General features: G+C 37.7%; 1 protein-coding gene across 1 annotated transcript; it reads right to left on the bottom strand.

The window, feature by feature from the left end:
- Window positions 1-1,386: 1,386 nt before the first annotated feature.
- Window positions 1,387-15,452, bottom strand: LOC141594644 (heat shock cognate 70 kDa protein-like). Its single transcript, XM_074414648.1, has 4 exons — window positions 15,163-15,452; window positions 2,792-3,067; window positions 1,816-2,709; window positions 1,387-1,697 (listed from the first exon to the last, which is right to left on the bottom strand). Exons 1-4 carry the CDS (start codon window positions 15,380-15,382, stop codon window positions 1,387-1,389), a joined length of 1,701 nt encoding a protein of 566 aa, XP_074270749.1. The 5' UTR covers window positions 15,383-15,452.
- Between the last annotated feature and the right edge of the window lie 7,858 nt (window positions 15,453-23,310).

Genomic DNA, 23,310 nt, shown 5'->3' with positions numbered 1-23,310 from the left:
TTGGGTCATTATCAGATCCGGTTACTTTATCGCATTAATTCAATTTCTTACCATTAAATTAAGTTTTACACCATTATTTTGTTTAGTTACATCAGTATTAAGTCAAATCTATCAATCCAAACACTAAATCACTTTCATTTTTATCAATATTAAGCTTAATAATTGTCGGTCATCAATTTACTCGGGTCGAGTCAAAATCGGGTTGGATCTGGTTCCGGTTTGGGTCACTGATTATCGGGTCGTGTCGGTTTCGAGTCGCAAAATTCTCAAGTTCCATCGGGTCGGGTTTGCTCGAGTTCGGGTCGGATCACTCGGGTCGGGTCAGACTTGCTAGCTCTAACTAGAAGAGCGTAAAGGTGGCAAACAGGTCTATCAGATCAGTTTCGGCCGAGTTTCTTTCAAATCGGGTTGTTTTGGTGGACCTTTATTTTCGATTGCAGTTCGGTTCAATTAAGGTTGGATTCAGTTTCAGCTTTTAATCGGTTGTAGATATTTCGGGTCGATTCAGGTTTGAATCAGGTCAATATTGGAGCAAATAAGGTTCGAGTCAGGTCAATCTAAGAGCAGATGAGATTTGAGTCAGGTCATATTCGAATCGGATGTCAAGGAATTAGGTCTTTATTCAAAACTTCGGATATAATACAAATAATTTTTTTGTATTAATTAATATACAATGTTTTTTTATAATTAAGATATAATATTAATTCAGAGATGTCAAATGGGTGACACTCATGTATAAAAAGACACCCAGGATGGTGACGCCTAGATACGTTCGGGTCATTTTGGGTTTCAATATTGGGTTTCAGTTATTAATATACGGGTTAAAATCGGTTCAGGTATATTTCGGTTTGGATTAAAATAATTCAGATTGAAACAGTTCACGTTCATTCGATCTTGGGACTATTATTTCGTATATTACAAATTCGGTTGAGATCGCATTCTGACAACATATAGCGGTTCTAAATTTATGTATAAAATTAAACGAATAATGGAAGTTAAAAGGAAAAATGTTATTAAACGAATATGCATGGGACTATGGGAGAGGAAATAGATTGTCCGTTTCCTAAATGAAATGTAGAAGGTACTAATGTATTAAATTTGGCGGACTTTAATACCGTGTAAAAAACAACTAGTATAAATTCGTGTAATGCATGCAATGTATATATAAAGTTTATATTTGAAAGTCTTATGTAAAATTAATAAACAACTTGTTATTGGTGGTTTTTTTTTTTTTTTTTTTTTTATTGGTGGTTACTTTAGGGATATATTCAAAATAATTAACTTGGGGTTTTACACTAAAGATATATTACCGAATATCCTTAAAGTTGCGAAGTTAATGTAACAACAATAAGTAATAACCACAACCATCAAAGAACAAATTATAATTCAATCAAGCTCCAATACTTCAATCTCTGTGTCATCACTCGTACGCATCTTCATAAAAATAGGCTCAGAAATCTTCACCAACCTTTGAATTTTTTGGTCAAACATTCTAGCTTTACCAAATATGTTGTTCCAATCAAGCCATTGCTCTGTTTGCTCGATAACATCATCGATCTTTCTCTTGTCCTTCAAATCGATTTTCCACATATTTACTCTTGCCTTCTTCTTAACTTCGTCTACATAATTCTCTAACGTGTTCTTTGCAACGGCCGCCTCCTTAAACGCCTCCTCATTAACCTTGTACCTCTTTGCCTCTTTCAAGTTTCACCATCCTATTGATCTCCTTTTTGGGCAATCTCGCGCTGTGATTCGTTATTGTGACCTGATTCCTATTTTTTGTGTCTAAATCCTCGGCTGATACAGTTAGAATACCATCAGCATCGATCTCAAATACAGTGTCGAACTTTGGAACGCCCTGAGGTGCTGGAGGAATTCCCTCTAGTACAAACTGTCCAAGGTAGTGGTTTTCGACAGCAACTGGCTTCTCTCCCTCGTACACCGGAAATGACGCGGACAATTGGTTATCATATGCGGTGGAAACTCTACCATTCCTCTTTGTCGGTATAGTTGTGTTCCGAGGGACTATAACTTTCATATCACCATAGTAAAGCTCAATGCCTAGGGAAAGAGGAGTAACATCAACAAGTACATGATTTTTCAAACCCATTGTGCCAGTTAATACGGCCGCGTGACAGGCAGCGCCATATGCAACAGCCTCGTCTGGATTAATACCTTGGCAGAGCTCCTTTCCATTGAAGAAGTCTTGCACCAACCGACGAACCATTGGGGTTCGAGTTGATCCCCCAACAAGGACGATTTCATGGACCTCACTTTTCTTGATCTTTGCATCCTTCAAGCACTTGTCGATGGGTTCTAGACAATTCTGAAACAAATCCATATTCAGCTTCTCAAATCGTGCACGAGTTATGGTTGTCGAGAAATCAATCCCATCAAAAAGACAATCAATGTCGATAGATGTCTCAGGAGTCGAGGAGAGGTTCCTCTTAGCCCTCTCACAAGCTGCTCGCAATCTGCCTAATGCTCTTGGATTATCACTCATGTTCTTATTGTGTTTCCTCTCAAACTCGGCAATGAAATAATTTACCATTCGTTGGTCAAAATCACCACTGACAGCTTTCACTTCGAATGCATCTTTTCCAATAGCGACTAAGGAAACATCAAATGTTCCACCACCGAGGTCAAACACCAAAACATTCTTGGCTGTTTCAACTTCACCGCTAGTAAGCTTTTTGTCGAGACCGTACGCTATGGCGTGAATGTCGGCTCATTAATAATGCGCGAACATTCAACCCAAACTATGGTGCCGCGTCGTCTTTAGTAGCTTGACGTTGCGCATTATTGAAATAAGTCGGGATAAAGACAACAAAAAGATTCTTGACCTCAGTGCCAAGATAGGCTGTTGCAATGTCCTTCATCTTCGAGAGAATCATAGACGATATCTCTTCAGGAAAGAAATGCTTCTCCTCGTCTTTGTAATTAACCACAATCATCGGCTTCTTGTTGCCGTTTTCAACCTCTTGAGCAATGACTGTAAATGGCCAGAGCTTCATATCATCTTGCACCACTTGATCATTAAATTGTCGGCCTATGAGCCTCTTAGCATCTGTCAAAAAAGGCAAGTCATTCCCGGATTTAGCACACATGTAATCAAGAGTTCAAAAATGTTGCTTGTCGGTTCGTTTAAGATTTTCATAGTATACGGCAACATTTATCGAGATTTAAAGACATCTTCATATAGTTATTGTATTAGCAAAACTAAGCACATTTACGAGAAATAAGATCGGTACGAAAAAAAGTAATTGTACCGGTTCAAAATGTGAACATATTGCTTAATTTAGTTTAATGAATGTAATAATAAGTACGGAGTATCTACTAGCGTTATAGGGTTTTCAAGGGGTTCAATGGGTGCATCTACACTCTCGTTTTCAAGTATTCACTCCGTCCCAGTCAATAGTTTACATTTGACGTATTTTCCCACACAAAATAAAACTGTTGGGTTCCTTATGTTGATGATAACATGCCCATTTGATTTGTGTTATCTTAGTTTACCTTTTCAGGATTAATGATGTAATCAAGCATGGATTAAGAAGTGTTGAAGTTGTTAATCATCTCATTGTATTGAGTCTTAGTGTCATCTAATGTACAAGCGAGAAAGTAGAGTATCTTAGAGTAATAGAAACAGTCCAGACGACTGTTGCTTTCATTAGTAAACAGCTGCTTGGATTGTTGCCACAATTCGTAAAACTTGAAGTCCCTTTTTATCTTTCAAAAGCCTTTCACGTGACTCTTATTTTCAAAGATAAAAATCAGATTTTTATTAAGGAGTTGGTCTTCAATAAAGAGTGGTTTGAATTATTATTTTCAAAATGTTTCCTCTTTATGCAAATTCAACCGTACCCTTTGGTTCTTTAAGAAAACAAAGAATGCTTTTTGCCATTTTGGTGTTAACTTGTCATCATGTGACTTGTCTTTTCTCTCTTTGTTTTCTGAAATTGCATGAGCTTTTAAGGATATCTTTCAAACACTCTTTCTCTATTCTTACCTTTGCAAAAGAGCCCTCTTTGGTGCAAGTTTTGGGTGGTTGCAAATGCCCTTCACATGTGTGGTCTTTGACCCTTCAAAACCCTAGCAACCCCTTCACTCACCCTCTCTATATAAACCGTGCCTCTCCTTCATAAAACCTAAAGACTTCTTTCTGAAATTAATTTCAAGTTTGCAAAAATTGTTTTTTTAAAGCTTTAAACCGTGTGTCTTTTGCAAAACCTTTAAAGAGTCTTCAAGTTACTACAGTCGTGGCTACTGTTACTTTAGTATACTAAACTCTCTTGCTTAAGAATTGTTGATCTTGTAAAAGTTGTCCATCTCTATTCTTTGTTAAGAATATGTTAGTGGAAACTTGATCCTTATAACATTCTAAGTGTGTTAGTAGAGTTTAGGACGGAGTAGTCTTTAACTCTTGGCAACCGGAGTAGGTTGCGAGTTAGCTTGTCATAAGAACGGAGTAGTTCTTGTACTTGCTTTACAACCGGAGTAGGTTGCTGTCTTTTATTGTAAGGGTCTTTTAGTTGTCGGAGTAGATCACTAAAAGAAAGCAATAAAAAGGTAGATTGGACGTAGGCACTTGAGTTTCTTGCCGAACCAATTCAAAAATCTCGTGTTCAATTGTTTTACTTTATTTCCGCTGCAATTTACTTTGTTTGTTTGTTTGTTTTGCTTTGCTTAATCTTAGAAGCAACAGTTCATCATACTGTCACATTTGGTCTGCAGTCGTATTCCACAAACTGAGACAAATAGCTACAGTCCGAACGATTGTTACTTTCATACTTCAGCAAACATTCATCGTGATACTTGTTTAGTCTTTCAATATTATTCAAAGTATCTCCTAATCTCTTTTGTCCTCGTAACTCACTTTAATTCAATAAAGTTGAAGTTATAAAATTTTTAAATAGTACCTAATTCATCCCCTCCCCCTCTTAGGTACTTGAATCCATAAACTCAACAATTGGTATCAGAGCCTCGTGCTCTTGATCGAGGCTAATCGCCTTAGAGTTTGATTCGTGGGTAATGGATTCCGAGAAACACTCCAAGATCCCGGTCTTTACCGGTTCGAATTTTGGATGGTGGAAACTCAAAATGGAACATTACATCAAAAGTATCGATTATCAATGTTGGAACATCATCCAAAATGGACCTCATGCCATTGAGGAAACCGATATTCTAAACGGTTTCACCAAGACAAAAGAGGAAAGAAATTACAATGAAAACGACTTCAAGCTTGCCGAAAAGAATTCCAAAGCAATGTCGATTCTTCAACGTTGTGTTGGTGAGGGGGAAGTTAGTCGAATCTCCGGATGTCCTACGGCAAAATCTATTTGGGATTCCCTTGTACTTGCCTATGAAGGGACGTCCCAAGTAAGAAAACACCGTATTGACCTTCTCATGCAACAATATGAGATGTTTAGAATGTCAAAGGACGAGTCCTTAAATAGTTTCTCTTCACGTTTTTCTTGTATTATTAATGAGCTTAAAAGTCTAGGAAGGAATTTCGAGTCCGAGGACATCATTCGAAAAATCCTTCGTAGTCTAACCCCTAAATGGCAACCTAAAGTCACCGCCATAGAGGAAGCTAAAGACTTGTCAACCCTATCTCTTCATGAACTAATGGGATCACTAATGGCTCACGAGTTTAACCTCGATAAGCATTCTAGTGAGTCATCAAAGGGAAAGAGTCTCGCCCTCAAATCCTCTCCAAGTGATGGAGAAGATGAGGAGGAAGACGAGTTTGCGATGTTCACAAGGAATCTAGCCGGGTTGGTCAATGGTCAAGGAAACAAAAGGTTCACTAATAATTACTCGAAAAAACGCTTTCCTAAGAAACGACCTAACTCCACCGTGGGATGCTTTAAATGTGGTGATAAAACTCACCAAATTAAAGAATGTCCCAAGTGGGAAGAAATCAAATCAAAGGAAAGAAGAGAAAAAGTTAAAAAGGACTATAAACATAGAGTCATGAGTGCTATTTGGGGAATGTCCGACTCCGAGGAAGATGAGGAACTCATCGAGGAGGAACTTGAGGCTAAAATGTGTCTTACAAATCATTTTAAAGAAAAAGTCTCAAAAACCTCACAAATTGAACACTTAAGATGCCTCATGGCTAATCCCGACGATTCCGACTCCGATTCCGACAACGAGGTAAATCATCTAAAGGCCAAGGCTAGAACTTACTCCAAAGAGAAAGTATGTAAGCTTCTTGACCAACTTTTTGATAAGTGTCGATTTCAAAATGATAAGCTTGAGGTAATGCAAAATGAGATTGAGGAAATTGCTCAAGAGAACTTTAATCGAAAAAAATGAACTAAAAGCAACAGATCACACATCGTCACCTCACGAGGCATATGATGAAGTTAAAAGAGTCAACAAGTTAAACAAACAATTGACTAAAGAACTAGAACGTCTTAGGTCGACACCCACGGACGTCTCTGACCTTGAAAATGTCAACACTACCTTGGTGATGCAAGTTTCCTCACTAACCAAGGAACGTGATGATCTTTTGAAGGACAAAGATGATCTTGAAAATGAGATCTATGACCTTGTAGTTGAAGTCGTAGACCTAAGAGAAACAGTGTCTAAGACTGTTGCTTCTGACTATGACTTAGACGAGTCAAAAGAAAGGATTAATTAAATGTTTGGAAAATGAAAACGAGTGTCTTAAGGGTGAGGTTGTTTGTCTCAAGAATGAAATAGAAGTCCTCCATGATAGGCTTACTTTCTTTCAAGAAGGTATGCCCGAATGTAGCACTTCTAGGTCTTCTCCTCATCATAGATCCGATGAAATTGTTGATCTAAACCAAAGACTTGACAAGATGACATCTAAATATGAAGAGTCCAAAGAAAGAATCATATATCTCGTGTCTAAACTCAATAACCACACCCATGACTTCATTGTTGAGAAAAGATTGTCCATAGAAAGTGTCAACAATGATGAACTCAAAAGAGAAAAGGAAAAGAATTTGCATCTCCTCTCACGTGTCAAAGACTTGACCAATGAACTTGTTAATGCTAAGAACATCACTGAAAAGTGGGAAGGAAGTCAAACCGTGTTAAATTTCCTCACGAATCAAACCGAGAAATGTGATAAAGTTGCCGGTTTGGGCTTCAAATGGAACAGTCGGATCGATCATGTTGCATCCAGAAGCCTAAAACTGATTTTAGAGGAAGGAAATACGTGGGTCTTCCCGAATACATCATTTGCAATTATTGTGGTGACAATGGTCATATTTTTAATGGATGTACAAAACGATTTGATGACATTAATAAAAATACCGAAACAATAAAGCAAATGTGCATTAAGGAAGATACCACAAGACATGTTGATCACAAAAAGGGACCCAAATTCATTTGGGTTCCTAAACTCAAAAACTAATTTTGTGTAGGGCTTGGTGAGAGGCGGCCGCAATTGGTACTTGGATAGTGGATGCTCTCGTCACATGACGGGTGATAGAAGCCAATTCCTCTCACTTAAAGCATATGATGGTGGCACGGTAAGGTTTGGTGACAACAAGAAAGGTGAAGTAATTGGCATTGGAAAGGTTGGTAAGTCATCATTACTTTGTGTCGACAACGTGCGGCTTGTTAAAGGTTTGAAGCATAATATCCTTAGCATCTCTCAACTTTGTGATAAGGGTAATTTTGTAGAATTTAGAGCTAATATGTGTCGAATTTTTGATGCCACTACTAATGAACTAATACTCGAAGGAAGACGTGTCAAAGACGTATATTTAACTAATTTGAACACTCTATCCGGTCACACCATGTCTTGCATGAGTGTAATGAACAATGATCCTTGGTTATGGCATAAAAGATTTGGTCATGTTAGTACAAAAACTCTTAATACTCTTAAAAGACTTGACCTAGTTGAAGGTATTCCTAACATGAAATTTGATTTTGATAAAGTTTGTGATGAATGTGCTAGAGGAAAACATGTTAGAAGTTCCTTTAAATCAAAAAGAATTGTGAGTACATCTCAACCTTTACAACTTTTACATATCGACTTGTGTGGACCAATGAGAACTAGAAGTAGAGGTGGTAGTCGTTATGTGTGTGTCATTGTTGATGATTACTCTAGGTTCGTTTGGGCACTCTTCTTAAGCTCTAAGGATGAGACATTTGATGAGTTTCTAATTTGGTTAAGAAAGATTCAAAATAAACTTGGTTTAAAACTTGTTTCAATGAGAACCGATCACGGAACCGAATTCGAAAACTCATCATTTGGTGCTTATTGTGATGACAATGGAGTAGACCATAACTTTTCGGCTCCTAGAACACCACAACAAAATGGTGTGGTTGAAAGGATGAATAGAACCCTTGAAGGAATGGCTAGAACAATGTTATTAACTAGTAAGTTGCCTAAGAACTTTTGGGCCGAAGCGGTAAATACCGCTTGCTACATTCATAATCGTGTCATGATAAGGAGTATTTTAAATAAAACTCCCTATGAATTGCTACGTGGAGGAAAACCCAACATTTCATATTTTAGATGTTTTGGAAGCAAATGTTTTGTTCATAACAATGGTAAAAACAACTTGGGTAAGTTCGATCCACGTAGTGATGAAGGAGTATTTATTGGGTACTCCGATCATAGCAAGGCCTATAAAGTTTACAATAAACGAACCTTGTTAATTGAAGAAAGCATCCATGTCATTTTTGATGAATCTAGCGTGCTTGGACAGGTACAAACCATGGATGATGATGATGATGATGAGGACGATGAGTTTGAGATTAGTCTTGTTCGAAAGGACTTTGTGTTCGAGGATGAAGAAGCTCCCAAAGATCAATTGCAACAGATACGTAGATCTGTCACCTTCAAAGGAGATCAGCAACTCAGGGGGAACACGTAGCAACTCTTCTACTGTTTCTTCTCTGGAAGCAACAGACCCAACGACTGTTGCTTCCACCTCCAGAACTGAAGTAACCCAAAACAGTGATGATGAAGATCACTCCAGGCCAAAAGAAACAGTCACTGTGACTGATGCTGCTGAGGGGGAACAAGAAACCATTGTTCCAAAGAAGTGGAAACATCAAAGCTCTCATCCACTCACTAATCTCACAAGTGATCTCAACTCGGGAATTCGAACAAGATCATCCCTCAACAATCTCGCTCATCTCAACGAATATTGTGCACACAATGCCTTCCTTTCTCAAATTGAACCTTCAAATGTAACAGTCGCTCTGACTGATGCAGACTGGTTGCTTGCAATGCAAGAAGAACTCAATCAATTCAAGAGGAATGAGGTATGGCACTTAGTCCCTAGACCGCCTAATCGTACCGTCATTGGTACTAGGTGGGTCTTTCGCAATAAGCTTGATGACTCGGGAGAAATTGTAAGGAACAAGGCTAGACTAGTGGTGCAAGGTTATAACCAACAAGAGGGTATTGATTACGATGAAACCTATGCACCGGTAGCTAGACTTGAGGCCATACGATTGCTCATAGCTTTTCCGGCTCACAAAGGCATTAAACTCTTCCAAATGGATGTTAAAACCGCTTTCTTAAATGGATATTTGGAAGAAGATGTCTTTGTAGAGCAACCACCGGGTTTTGAGAACAATGATTTGCCTAACCATGTTTTCAAATTAGACAAAGCTCTTTATGGTTTAAAACAAGCACCAAGGTGTTGGTATGATAGATTGTCTAAATTTCTTATTGAAAATGGTTTTAAAAGAGGCTCCGTTGACAAAACATTGTTCTTAAAGCAACAATCCAGTGAACTGTTGGTTGTACAAGTATATGTTGACGACATTATATTTGGTGCAACAAATGAACTCCTTTACTTATATTTTTCGGAACTAATGAAATCGGAGTTTGAAATGAGCATGATGGGTGAGCTAGGATTTTTCCTTGGGCTCCAAATTAAGCAATCAAAGGATGGAATCATGATCCATCAACAAAAGTACATCAAAGAAATGCTTAAGAAATTTGGGATGACTAATGGTAAGCCTCATGATACACCCATGGTAGCCGGGTCCAAATTGGACAAAGATGAACTCGGTAAGAATGTTAGCGATAAGGTGTATAGAGGTATGATAGGCTCACTTCTCTACTTGACCGCAAGTCGTCCCGACATTCTCTTTAGTGTGTGTTTATGTGTTAGGTTCCAAGCAAATCCGAAAGAATCACATTTCAAAGCCGTTAAACGAATTCTTCGGTATTTGATTGGAACACAAAATCTTTACTTGTGGTATCCCTTATATTGTCCTTTTGATCTCATAGGCTTTTCGGATGCGGACTATGCGGGATGTACGGTTGATAGAAAGAGCACCTCCAGAATTGCAACATTCTTGGGTCCTTGTTTGATCTCTTGGGGCTCAAAGAAACAAAATACGGTAGCTCTTTCAACGGCCGAAAGTGAGTACGTTAGTGCCGCGCATTGTTGTTCTCAATTACTTTGGGTAAGACAACAACTCTTGGATTTTGGTATTATTTTTGACTCCGTGCCCATAATGTGTGATAATACGAGTGCAATAAATATTTCCAAAAATCCTATTCAACACTCTAAAACCAAACATATTGATATTCGTCACCATTTTATTCGTGATCATGTGGAGAAAGGACATGTTAAACTTATCTTTTGCAAGACCGAAAATCAAATTGCCGATATTTTTACTAAGCCACTTGCAAGAGAACATTTTGAGAAATTTAGACTAGAAATTGGATTAATTAATTGCTTGTGATTTTTAGTGTGAGTTTTACAAATTTCCTTAATTGATTAAATTAAAATTGGATATATGTTATTAAGTGTTCTAAGTGCATTGACATCATGTTTAGACCAAGAATTGACACCGTATTTGTGAGTTGGTAATCACTCAACCTCATATCTAAATTTACGTTTATTATATGCTACCTTGCGTTTTTATTTCAAGTAATTAAATGTGCTTAAGATGGGCCAACCACCTCACCTCCCTCATTTATTGGGCCATTAATTCCATCAACCCACCACATATTCTTATCCGCCCAAACCTTCTAACCCACCGTCTCTTCATCTCCCTAATCTTACCAAATCACCTACCCTAACCCACCATGGTAAAAACATCCTTTAATACAACCATACCCATCAAACCCACAAAAATTACCTCACCACCTGTCACATCAAACCCACCGACATCAACAACTCAAACAATGACTTCACCCAAAATCTCCTACGCCTTTCCTCCACAGACCTCAAACCCGATTCCTTCATCTAACCCAGATCCACCAAACCCTCAACCATCACCGACCCCCACTGTTTCATCATCACCAAACGACATCCCTATCTCCACCATGGTAGGTCGTCGCACTCGAGGAGGTCGGAAGAAAAGTACTACTATCCCAAGCTCTTCCTCTGAACCAGTTACGGTGAATGTTGATGATGTTGAAGAAGAAACTGAGTTTGATCTAAATGAGAATCCAACCAAGTCCGCCGAGTCTGACCCGACTCCGGCGAAGAAAAACAACAAAAGGAAAGAAAAGGCTTCCTCATCCCAATTACCCCCAATTTCTGAAAATGTCGAACAAAGCAACATTGAAAACCCTACTGTTGATCCTCCAACTGAAACTCCCAATGAACCTCCCCAGAAAAAATCGAAACCCTTAAAGAAGAAACTTGTGTACCTTTCTCCCTCAGATCCGGCTTCCCTAACCTCTAAATGGGACTTGGCTATTGTTTGGGATCACCTTAAAAGCATAGACCTCCCTACCTCCATCTACAAAAATTGTGAGAGGTTGATGAATATCAAAGCTATCCATTCTCCTCGGGTTTACAACCAAACTTGGTTCGAGCCTCCTGCTTTTCACACTATCCGTGACATGATATTGGCTCAAGGTTGGGAAAAATTGTTGGAAAAGCGTGAACCGGTCTTTGTGAGTGAGGTGATTCAGTTCTTTGCAACCGTCCGAGTTGATAAGTCGGGTGAATTTCTTACGGCTAAGATGAACGGTAAGCCTCTTAAACTTTCTCAATCTGATTTCGCTACCGCCCTTGATATTCCAGTCGGAGGTTATGACAAACTCCCCTCCGAAACATGGGTTGCTTTACCTTATGCCTCACCTCTTAATGTTGCCCAAACTGTGTGTCCCAAAGCTGTCTCTCCTGGTCCAGTGAGCAACACCCAAATACCCCCTCCTCTTCGAATCATTTTTAACATGTTGTGTCGATCAATTTATCCCTCGGGTGATCGGGGAAAACTCACCATAGCCTCACAATATTTAATCTATCATATTGCAACTCACAAAAAGGTGAACTTAGTTGGGTTAATGTTTAAGCGTTTTCATCTTATTTCGACCAAACTTCGTAGACCCTCTTCTAGCATGATTCACTTGCCCTATGGAATGTGGTTATCGGTTGTGCTCAAGGCACAAGGGGTTTTAGTGAGTACTAGCTTGGGTTCTTTGGATATGTGTGATGTTATGAGTGATGGTCAAATGGGGAAAATGCTTATCAAAGTTTTTTTTTTTTTTTTTTTTTTTTTTTTTTGATGACGAGGGGTTGAATCCCCCCGGGCCCATGCATTCCCGCACCACCACATGGACCATGTAAGCCACCCCCTTCGGGAGCTGCAGTGGCCAAGTGATCATCGCCCCAGCTGGGAGTCGAACCCGGGACCTCTCAACTCCTGCATTTCTGCAAGCTTCAAGGTTTAACCCGGCTACCACTGGACTAACATCACTTGGTTAATGCTTATCAAAGTTGAGAATGATGAATTAATCTCGGTGAAAATTAAGAAGGACCCGGAGGTTGGGTCATCTAGTCAAGTGAATATGGGTAATATGTGAGAAGTTCTTAATGCCGTGGCTGAGTTGAGTGCTTGGCTTAAGGAAGATGCTCATAAAAAGTATTTGGCCATCTCGGCTCTTGCTTCCACAGTGGACCTCATCCGTGGTGAGGTGGATATCATTTCCACCCTCGTGTCAACAAAGGAAATTGGTGATGATGCTCATATGGATGATGATCCTTTGGGTAGTGGCTCGGATGGTGAACAAGCTTCCACCCCTTAAGCCTATCCCTTTTACTCTCGGCCCTCCTAACGTTTACCCTTGCCTTTTCATTTTGCTCCACCTTGGTTGTGCCCTTCTAAGACATTCTTTTCTTTACTTGTTATTTTGACATTTGGTGGTGTATGATAAACTTTATTTAGCCATGGTGAGCTATGGTTAACTTATGTTTAATCCATATGTTTATGTTGACTTTGTTACCTTGTCACAATTACATGTGCCTTTTTGTGTTTTCTTGTGAAATATCTGCACTCTAATGCTTTTGACATCCCTATTCGTTTGATGATGTCAAGAGGGGGAAAAGGTAAACTCATGCTCTTAATCTCTTTGTATTTTGATTAACTAATGTCTAGGCCTAACCTTCTTAGTTTTGAATCTTGTTTTGGGGCAATGTAAAATTGTCATAGTAGTTTGATTCTAGCTCTTGCCTTAGGTAAGGTAATATAGTCCCTTCTCTCATTTGATCTTGCTTGTTTAAAATCTTGAATCAAGGTGTTTACATTGCTTATACATTCGTTTGGGCTTGTCATCATCAAAGGGGGAATTTGTTGGGTTCCTTATGTTGATGATAACATGCCCATTTGATTTGTGTTATCTTAGTTTACCTTTTCAGGATTAATGATGTAATCAAGCATGGATTAAGAAGTGTTGAAGTTGTTAATCATCTCATTGTATTGAGTCTTAGTGTCATCTAATGTACAAGCGAGAAAGTAGAGTATCTTAGAGTAATAGAAACAGTCCAGACGACTGTTGCTTTCATTAGTAAACAGCTGCTTGGATTGTTGCCACAATTCGTAAAACTTGAAGTCCCTTTTTATCTTTCAAAAGCCTTTCACGTGACTCTTATTTTCAAAGATAAAAATCAGATTTTTATTAAGGAGTTGGTCTTCAATAAAGAGTGGTTTGAATTATTATTTTCAAAATGTTTCCTCTTTATGCAAATTCAACCGTACCCTTTGGTTCTTTAAGAAAACAAAGAATGCTTTTTGCCATTTTGGTGTTAACTTGTCATCATGTGACTTGTCTTTTCTCTCTTTGTTTTCTGAAATTGCATGAGCTTTTAAGGATATCTTTCAAACACTCTTTCTCTATTCTTACCTTTGCAAAAGAGCCCTCTTTGGTGCAAGTTTTGGGTGGTTGCAAATGCCCTTCACATGTGTGGTCTTTGACCCTTCAAAACCCTAGCAACCCCTTCACTCACCCTCTCTATATAAACCGTGCCTCTCCTTCATAAAACCTCAAGACTTCTTTCTGAAATTAATTTCAAGTTTGCAAAAATTGTTTTTTTAAAGCTTTAAACCGTGTGTCTTTTGCAAAACCTTTAAAGAGTCTTCAAGTTACTACAGTCGTGGCTACTGTTACTTTAGTATACTAAACTCTCTTGCTTAAGAATTGTTGATCTTGTAAAAGTTGTCCATCTCTATTCTTTGTTAAGAATATGTTAGTGGAAACTTGATCCTTATAACATTCTAAGTGTGTTAGTAGAGTTTAGGACGGAGTAGTCTTTAACTCTTGGCAACCGGAGTAGGTTGCGAGTTAGCTTGTCATAAGAACGGAGTAGTTCTTGTACTAGCTTTACAACCGGAGTAGGTTGGTGTCTTTATTTCCGCTGCAATTTACTTTGTTTGTTTGTTTTGCTTTGCTTAATCTTAGAAGCAACAGTTCATCATACTGTCACATTTGGTCTGCAGTCGTATTCCACAAACTGACACAAATAGCTACAGTCCGAACGATTGTTACTTTCATACTTCAGCAAACATTCATCGTGATACTTGTTTAGTCTTTCAATATTATTCAAAGTATCTCCTAATCTCTTTTGTCCTCGTAACTCACTTTAATTCAATAAAGTTGAAGTTATAAAATTTTTAAATAGTACCTAATTCACCCCCTTCCCCTCTTAGGTACTTGAATCCATAAACTCAACAAAAACAAATGTAAACTATTCAGTACGACAAGGAGTACATTTTTGTGTGCTAAAAGAGCTAATTAAATTTGTAGGTTTAGTAGAATTGCCTCTGTGACTCCTTCGTTTATCGGCTTATTACGGAAAGGAAAATAAACAACGTAAAAATTGGAACGAAACGGAGCGAAGAATACTACATCAATTTAGTAAAATACAATGTCGTATTTTATTTATAAAATTAGGTTAAATAAAAGGAGAGAAAACAAACCATAGATAGTGTTAGTAGGGTTTATGGTAGCCTTGTTAATAGCGCCTTCACCGATAAGCCGCTGGTGTTCGATGAAAGCGACACAAGACGGTGTCGTACGATTGCCCAAGTCGTTGGTAATGATCTCAACACGGTCATCTTGCCACACCGCTACACACGAGTACGTGGTTCCGAGATCGATTCCTACAGCAGGCCAATGTCCTACGGCTTTATCCGCCATTTTTATCACGCCTTTGGTATACACGGAGAATTGCAAGGAATTAGGAAATGCAGAAGAGAGCGGGAATTTAGAACTGTAATGTATCACGTCTTTAGATATACGGAATATCTTTGATAGTTTAGTAATACTCCCAAATATATCCAATATATTATAGATTATATATATACGTTTCCTAATACATCAACTATGATAAAGATTTCTTAATATAAGTTTATCTTAAAAATGAGAAAGTATCTTTTGAGGCATGGCCGGCCAGAATATTTACTGCTACAAAATTTATGAAAATAGATACGAAATTAGGAATTTTGCTTTATTAGAAAGTATTGAACTCATCCATTTACAAATTCAAAACATGAACTTTGAATTAGCTCAGAAAAAAATACATATAAGCTCGAATTCTTATACCTAGGTTGTACAATGCTTATGGTACAACTGATATATAATTCTATTATTGGTCCCTTGAAGATAGAGAGGATTCGTAACCCCGATATCTTTTATGGACCTTTCTTCCCTTAATTAGGAATTTTGCTTTATATGACCTTGTTCTTAATTGAATTGAAGAATAAACTGAACATTGAGAAAAAAGAAACTAAGTTGATTGAAATGAAGTCTAAGAAAAAGATATGAAGATATGAGTACGAAAACGATTTAGATAAATGAATGATGCTTGTAACAAGTCTCGAAGACGTGCCTTCAAGGATAAAAGAACGACACAAGGATTGTGAGCGATATTTGACTAAAATTCCTTGGGTGGTTCATTATTACTCTTAAAACTAACCATTGAATTTTAGTGAATGTGTGAAACCTTCAATAATGGTGAAGGTTGTAGAGAGAAAACATGAAGAGAATTGAGAGAAGAAAGATTAGAGAGATGAATGAAAGATCATTTGTATTTCATGTAAAACTTGTGATTATACATTAGATGGAGTATTCATATATATAGGCTGATGTATAGCTCTAATAACCACTACTGACGTGGATAACTAACTACTCTAACGGACTAACTAACTGTAACAACTTAGTTAGTTACATTGTAAGTTATTTAGTGATACGTATATTCTCATAGCCCCCCTCAAGCTGGGCTATACAGAGAAGGAAAGACCAAGCTTGAGTGCCAGATTATGATGCTCCATGGCTCCTAAGGGCTTAGTCATTATGTCAGCAAGCTGGTGTTTGGATCCAACATGATGTGTGAGTAAGACCTTATTGCTGCTTATTACGCACGAAATGACAATCCACATTGAGATGTTTTGTGCGTTCATGAAAGACAGTTTTGGGATAGATGTTGAGCTGCTTTATTGTCACAAAATTAAAGAATATGAAGCTGGACTGGAACCCTCAAATCCTGTAGCAAACCAGTAGCCCAAACAATTTCTGTAGTGGTAAAGGACATGCTTCTGTATTCAGCTTTAGTAGAGCTTTTACTCACAGTATTTTTGGTTTTTAGTTTTCCAAGAGATTAAGGATTTACCCAAAAATAAACAATAGCCACTCAAAGACCTAGAACTGAAGGCATAGGTGGCCCAATCTGCATCAGAATAAGCTCTTAACTGACATGAAGAGGTTGCAGGATAAAAAAGACCCAACATTGATGGTTCTCTTTAAATACTTGAGAACATAATGTGCAACAAGTAAATGTGGCTCCCTTGGTTGACATAGAAACTGACAAAGGTGTTGCACACTATAGGAAATGTCAGGCCTAGTCATATTTAGGTACAAATGTACAATAGTATGCCAATGAGCCTCCTGTAAATCTCTAGTTCTTTCAATAAATCACCAGTATCAGTGGACAATTTTAGTCCCTTCTCCATAGGAAATGGAGCATATTTGGTGTCCTCAAAGCCAGAATCTTTTAAAATATCTAGAACATACTTCCTCTGGTTTAGGAGTATACCCAGATCATTTGTGGCAACTTCTAAACCCAGGAAATTTCCGATGGGTCCTAGATCCTTAATAGTGAATTTAGAATGCAACTGTTCTTTCAACATAGTGATGTCATTTAATTCATCTCCTGTGATGAGGACATCATCTACATAAACTAGGGCAACCATAAATTTGGAAGTTTGCTCATTAAATCTAGTAAAAATAGAATAATCCTGTTTGGATTGAACAAACCCAACACTCAAAAGAAATTTAGTTAATTCACGGTTTCATTGTCTTAAAGCCTGTTTCAGGCCATAGAGTGATCTTTTAAGTCTGCAAACCTTCCTTGAAGTAGCTTTTGAATATCTAGGGGGAGGTTTCCTATCAACCTCTTCATCCAAAAATCCATGAAGAAATGCATTATTGATATCTAGATGGTGCAATGGCCGCTGTCTAATAGCTGCTAGTTAAAGCAAGTAGGATCCTTACAGTTGCAAACTTAGCAACAGGGAAAAAAGTATGCTTATAATCCTTGTATTTAACCTGATTAAACCCCTTGGCAACCAACCTTACTTTATATCTTTCTACAATGCCATTTGCTCTATGTTTAATTTTAAAGACCCATTGCAGCCAATAGCTGTTTTATTAGCGGGCAGGGATGTCAAATCACAAGTCTCATTGAGTTCTAAAGCCTTGATCTCCAGATCCATAGCCTCTATCCATTTAGGATCTGTCTTGGCTTGATTATAAGAATGAGGCTCATGTGCCTCAACAACATTGCTTAAAGACGTGATATATATAGTCTATCAAAGTTAGGTAAACTATTCATAACTTTGACATGTAAAGTAGAAGGTTGTTGAACATTGTAATTCTTTAATGGACAGTGATAGCCTTGTAGTAATACACTAGGTTTTCTAGGCTTGTCTAACTTCCTAGCAACATGAGCAATAGTTGTAGAAACCTCAGTGTTAACTCATCTAGTAATATCAGGTGTAGGAACACTAGTACCAGCACTACTGACAATATCTTCAGTATGTGTGACAGAGGACTGGTTATTATTGTTCCTAACTTGATTAAACAACAGTTGTTGATCATTCCTCTGTTGATCATCATGTTGTATATCAGGTAAGAGTTCAACAAAAGGTAAAGAAGTTGTTTGTGGACTACAATATTAGTAGTACACTTATAAGGAAATGTATTTTCCTGAAAGATAACATATCTGCAAGTATAGATGACATGATCTTCTAAATCATATAACTTGTATCTTTTTTGATGAAATGGATATCCAATAAAAACAGTTCTTCTAGCCCGTTTTTGAAACTTATCTCTAACTGTTACAGGCATTGTCCCATAACAAAGGCACCCAAAAACTCTCAGTTAAGAGTATGATGGTTTTTGGTTAAATAAAATATCACAGGGTGTTTGCCATTGTAAGACAGAACTAGGAATTTTGTTTATTAAATATGTGGCAGTCAACAAGCAGTCTCCCCATAATTTTAAAGGAAGATTAAAATGCAACGTTAATGCCCTAGTTGTATCTAGCAAGTACCTATGTTTGCGTTCAACTCTACTATTTTGCTGAGGCCTACCTACAAGACTTCTTTGATGCACAATATCCTCAGTCTGAAAAAAATCTTTACATTGTTCCTGAAAGAATTCAGTGCCATTATCTGATCTAATGATCTTAATATGCATGCCAAACTGTGTAGCAACATATTTAATAAAACCTTTAACCAAACCAGGAACCTGTGTCTTGTTATGAATAAGAAAGACCCAAGTGTTCCTAGAATGATCATCTAGAACAGTTAAAAAGAATCTAGCCCCTGTCATAGTAGGAACCTTGTTAGAACACATTTGTTGATGATGACATGCCTATGTTTAACCATGTTTTAAGATGTTCCATTTCAGGATTTAGTCCTCTTCCCCAATCAAGAATTAATCAATGTTCAAGGTCAAGAAGTGTTGATGAAGCTACCCAAGAATTGTGTTGTAATTATGAGTCACTTATGTAAGGGTAAGAGAGTATAGTACTAAGGCAACAGTAAGCAAGACTGTTGTTGAAAAACAGTTTGCTTACTAAGGCAACAGTCAGCCAGACCGTTGCTTCAACTCGTGTCACTTGGAAGAGGTCTTCATTTTCAAAATATTCATATTTCGAAAATACTAACTTCTATTTTGAAATACAAATTTATGATATTTGAATCTTGTAAAAGGTTATTGTTTAAGAAAAGGATATTCTATTGGCATCTTTCAAAAGGTCTTAACTCAAAGTGGCAATATTTTTTATCATGACTTTTAGAAAGAAGAACTTGTTTCTTTCCAAATTTGTTTCTCTAAAATGTCCTCACTTGATTGTCCATCTTACCTTGACTGATTTTCAAAGGCCCTTTCAAGATAGTAACAAAGCTCCTTTTCTTATTTAACCTTTGGAAGAATGCTCCATTTTGTGCAAACTTGGTTAAGTCAAAATTATTTGTTTTCTACCTCATGTCTTGACCTCTAAACCCTAGTTTGCTTCTCTATAAAAGGAGCACTCCTCTTCTACATTTCCTTAAGACTTTTCCCAGAGAATTTCAAAGTGTTTTGCAAACTTGTTTTTAAGAACTCAAAGTTTTTTACTTCCTTTGCAAAATAATTCTAAGTCTTCCAGTGGCAACAGTCTTCACTACCGTTGCCTTAAGTATTACTTTCTCTTGCCTAGAATCGATTGATCTATAAGTTGTCCTTATCAATTCTTTCATAGAATCAGTTTGAGGAAGCTTGATCTTTGTAATCATTCTGTAAGAGTCTTAAGTTTCTAGACGGAGTAGTCTTGAGACTTGTGTCGCAACCGGAGTAGGTTGTTGGTCCTTTTATTGTAAGTGTTTAAGTAGTCGGAGTAGATCACTTCACTTATTAATAAAAGAAGATTGGACGTAGGCCCTTAGAGTGTTGGCCGAACCAATTCAAAAATATCGTGTTGATCTCTCGTTACTTTTATTTCCGCTGCATTTTCATTACTCGATTGTTAATCCACGTTTTATTTAACAACATCGATATCTTTTGCTTTTGGTCGATAGCCTTCTCTTATGAGCTAAGACATACAAGCAACAAAGATCAACCGTTGCCTTCTCGCAATCTTCTTAAACATCGTGATACACTCTTAATGAATCAATATTACTTGATGTATCCTTTTGTTCTTCACATTATCAATCAACTTGCTTTAATTCAATAAAGATTAAGTTGAAATTTTTAAAATAGTACCTAATTCACCCCTCCCCCTCTTAGGTACTTGAATCCTAAACTCTTCAATTGGTATCAGAGCCTCGTGCTCTTGATCAAGGATAATCTCCTTAGAGTTTAAATCTTGGGAAATGGATTCCTCAAAACACTCCAAGATCCCGGTCTTTACCGGAGAGAATTTTGGGTGGTGGAAGCTCAAAATGGAGCACTACATCAAAAGTATTGATTATCAATGTTGGAAAATCATCGAGAACGGACCTCTTACTATTGAGGAAACCGACATCCTTACGGGTTTTACTAAGGTCAAAGATGAGAAAGATTACAATGAAAACGATTTTAAATTGGCCGAGAAAAACTCGAAAGCGATGTCGATTCTTCAACGGTGTGTTGGTGAGGCCGAAGTAAGTCGAATTTCTGGATGTCCTACGGCTAAATTAATTTGGGATTCCCTTGTTCTTGCCTATGAAGGGACGTCTCAAGTTAGAAAACACCGTATTGACCTTCTCATGCAACAATATGAGATGTTTCACATGTCAAAGGACGAGTCCATAAATAGTTTTTCATCTCGCTTTTCGTGTATTATAAATGAACTAAAAAGCCTAGGAAGAAATTTCGAGTCCGAGGACACCATTCGAAAAATTCTTCGTAGTCTTACCACTAAATGGCAACCTAAGGTTACCGCCATAGAGGAGGCCAAAGACCTATCCACTCTATCTCTTCATGAACTAATGGGATCACTAATGGCTCACGAGTTCAATCTCGATAAGCACTCTAGTGAATCCTCAAGGGGAAAGAGTCTTGCTTTAGCATCCTCTTCAATTGATGATGAGGATGAAGAAGAAGATGAGTTTGCTTTGTTCTCTAGGAACTTAGTTGGAATGGTGAATGGTCATGGACACAAGAAGTTCAACAATAACTACACGAAAAAAACGCTTTCCAAAGAAAAGACCCTCCACCACTATTGGATGCTTTAAATGTGGTGACAAATCACATCAAATTAAAGAATGTCCTAAGTGGGATGAGATTAAGTCCAAAGATAAGCAAGATAAGGCTAAAAAGGACTACAAAAACCGAGTCATGTCCGCCATATGGGGAATGTCCGACTCCGAGGACGATGAAATCATCGAGGAGGAATTAGAGGCTAAAATGTGTCTTACAAGTCGTCTCAAGGACAAAGTCTCAAAACCCTCTAAAACCGAGCATCTTAGATGTCTTATGGCTCACCCCGACGATTCCGACTCCGATTCCGACAATGAGGTAAAACTTCTAAAAGCCAAAGCTAGGACTTACTCCAAAGAAAAAGTATGTAAGCTTCTTGACAAACTCTTTGATAAGTGTCGTTCACAAACTGAAAAATTGGATCTCATGCAAGATGAAATAGAAGAAATTGCTCAAGAAAACTTTCATCTTAAAAGTGAACTTAAGGCAACAGACAGTGCGACTGTTGCCTCTGATGAAGTGAAAAGAGTAAATAAATTGAACAAGGAGTTGTCAAACGAACTAAAGTGTCTTAGGTCGAACCCCAATGATGTTTCTGATCTTGAGAATGTCAATACCACTCTGATTTTACAGATGTCCATGATAACTAAAGAACGTGATGAACTTCTAAATGAACAATCCATATCTAAAGGTGTAATTGATGACTTAGTTGATGAGATAGAAGAACTTAAAACAACAGTGTCTCAGACTGTTGCCTCTGACAATGTCAAGGAAGTGTCAAATGAACTAGTCACTAATTTATCTAAAGAGAATGAGTGTCTCAAAGTCAACCTAGATGCCTACAAGAGGGAGATTAGAATACTTCATGAAAAACTTGTCAAAATTCAAAATGAATCTCCCGAATGTAGCTCATCTAGATCAAAAATTGTTCATTTAGATAGTTGCATATCGAGTCTTAAGCTTAATGTTCAACAAAAATCTGAAAGTTTCATGGAATTGAAATCCGAGTACGTTTTGATGAAGAAAGAGTTAGAAAACTCTAAAGAAAGAAACAAGTATCTCACCTTTAAAGTCGAAGAATTAAAAGGAGAACTTGTTGAAGCTAAGAATGTGTCTAAAAATTGGGAAGGAAGTCAAAATGTCTTAAATTTCCTCACTAACCAGTCCAAGAGATGTGATAAAACCGCCGGTCTTGGTTTCAAATGGAACAGTCAGTCCGACTGTTGCCTCAGAAAACCGGATCCAACTCAAACCGACTTTAGAAGAAGGAAATATGTTGGTCTTCCCGAGTACATCATTTGCAACTATTGTGGTAAAACCGGTCATGTCTTTAATGCTTGCAAGAAAAGACATAATGACATTAATAAAAATATTAAGGTTGTAAAACAAGTTTGGATTAGAAAAGATTTGTTGCGAAATGCAAAGGATAAAAAGGGACCCAAATTTATTTGGGTTCCTAAACTCAAAGTCTAATCTTGTGTAGGGCTTGGTGAGAGGCGGCCGCAATTGGTACTTGGATAGTGGATGTTCTCGTCATATGACGGGAGATAGAAGCCAATTCCTCTCACTAGAAGCTTATGATGGTGGCAAGGTAACTTTTGGCGACGACAAGAAAGGTGAAATAATAGGCATTGGAAAGGTCGGTAAGTCATCGTTACTTTGTGTCGACAATGTGCGGCTTGTCAAAGGTTTGAAACATAATCTCCTTAGCATTTCTCAACTTTGTGATAAAGGTAATATTGTGGAATTTAGTTCTAATTTGTGTCGAATAATTGATGCCACAACTCATGAAATTATTCTCGAAGGGAGACGTGTCAAAGATGTTTACTTAACCGACTTAAACACGTTGTCCGGTCATACCATGTCATGCATGAGTGTAATGAAAAATGATCCTTGGTTGTGGC

The sequence above is a fragment of the Silene latifolia genome, chromosome 8 (assembly GCF_048544455.1).
Source record: "Silene latifolia isolate original U9 population chromosome 8, ASM4854445v1, whole genome shotgun sequence".
Taxonomy (NCBI): Eukaryota; Viridiplantae; Streptophyta; class Magnoliopsida; order Caryophyllales; family Caryophyllaceae; genus Silene; species Silene latifolia.
This window is presented reverse-complemented; position numbering and strand designations above follow the sequence as displayed.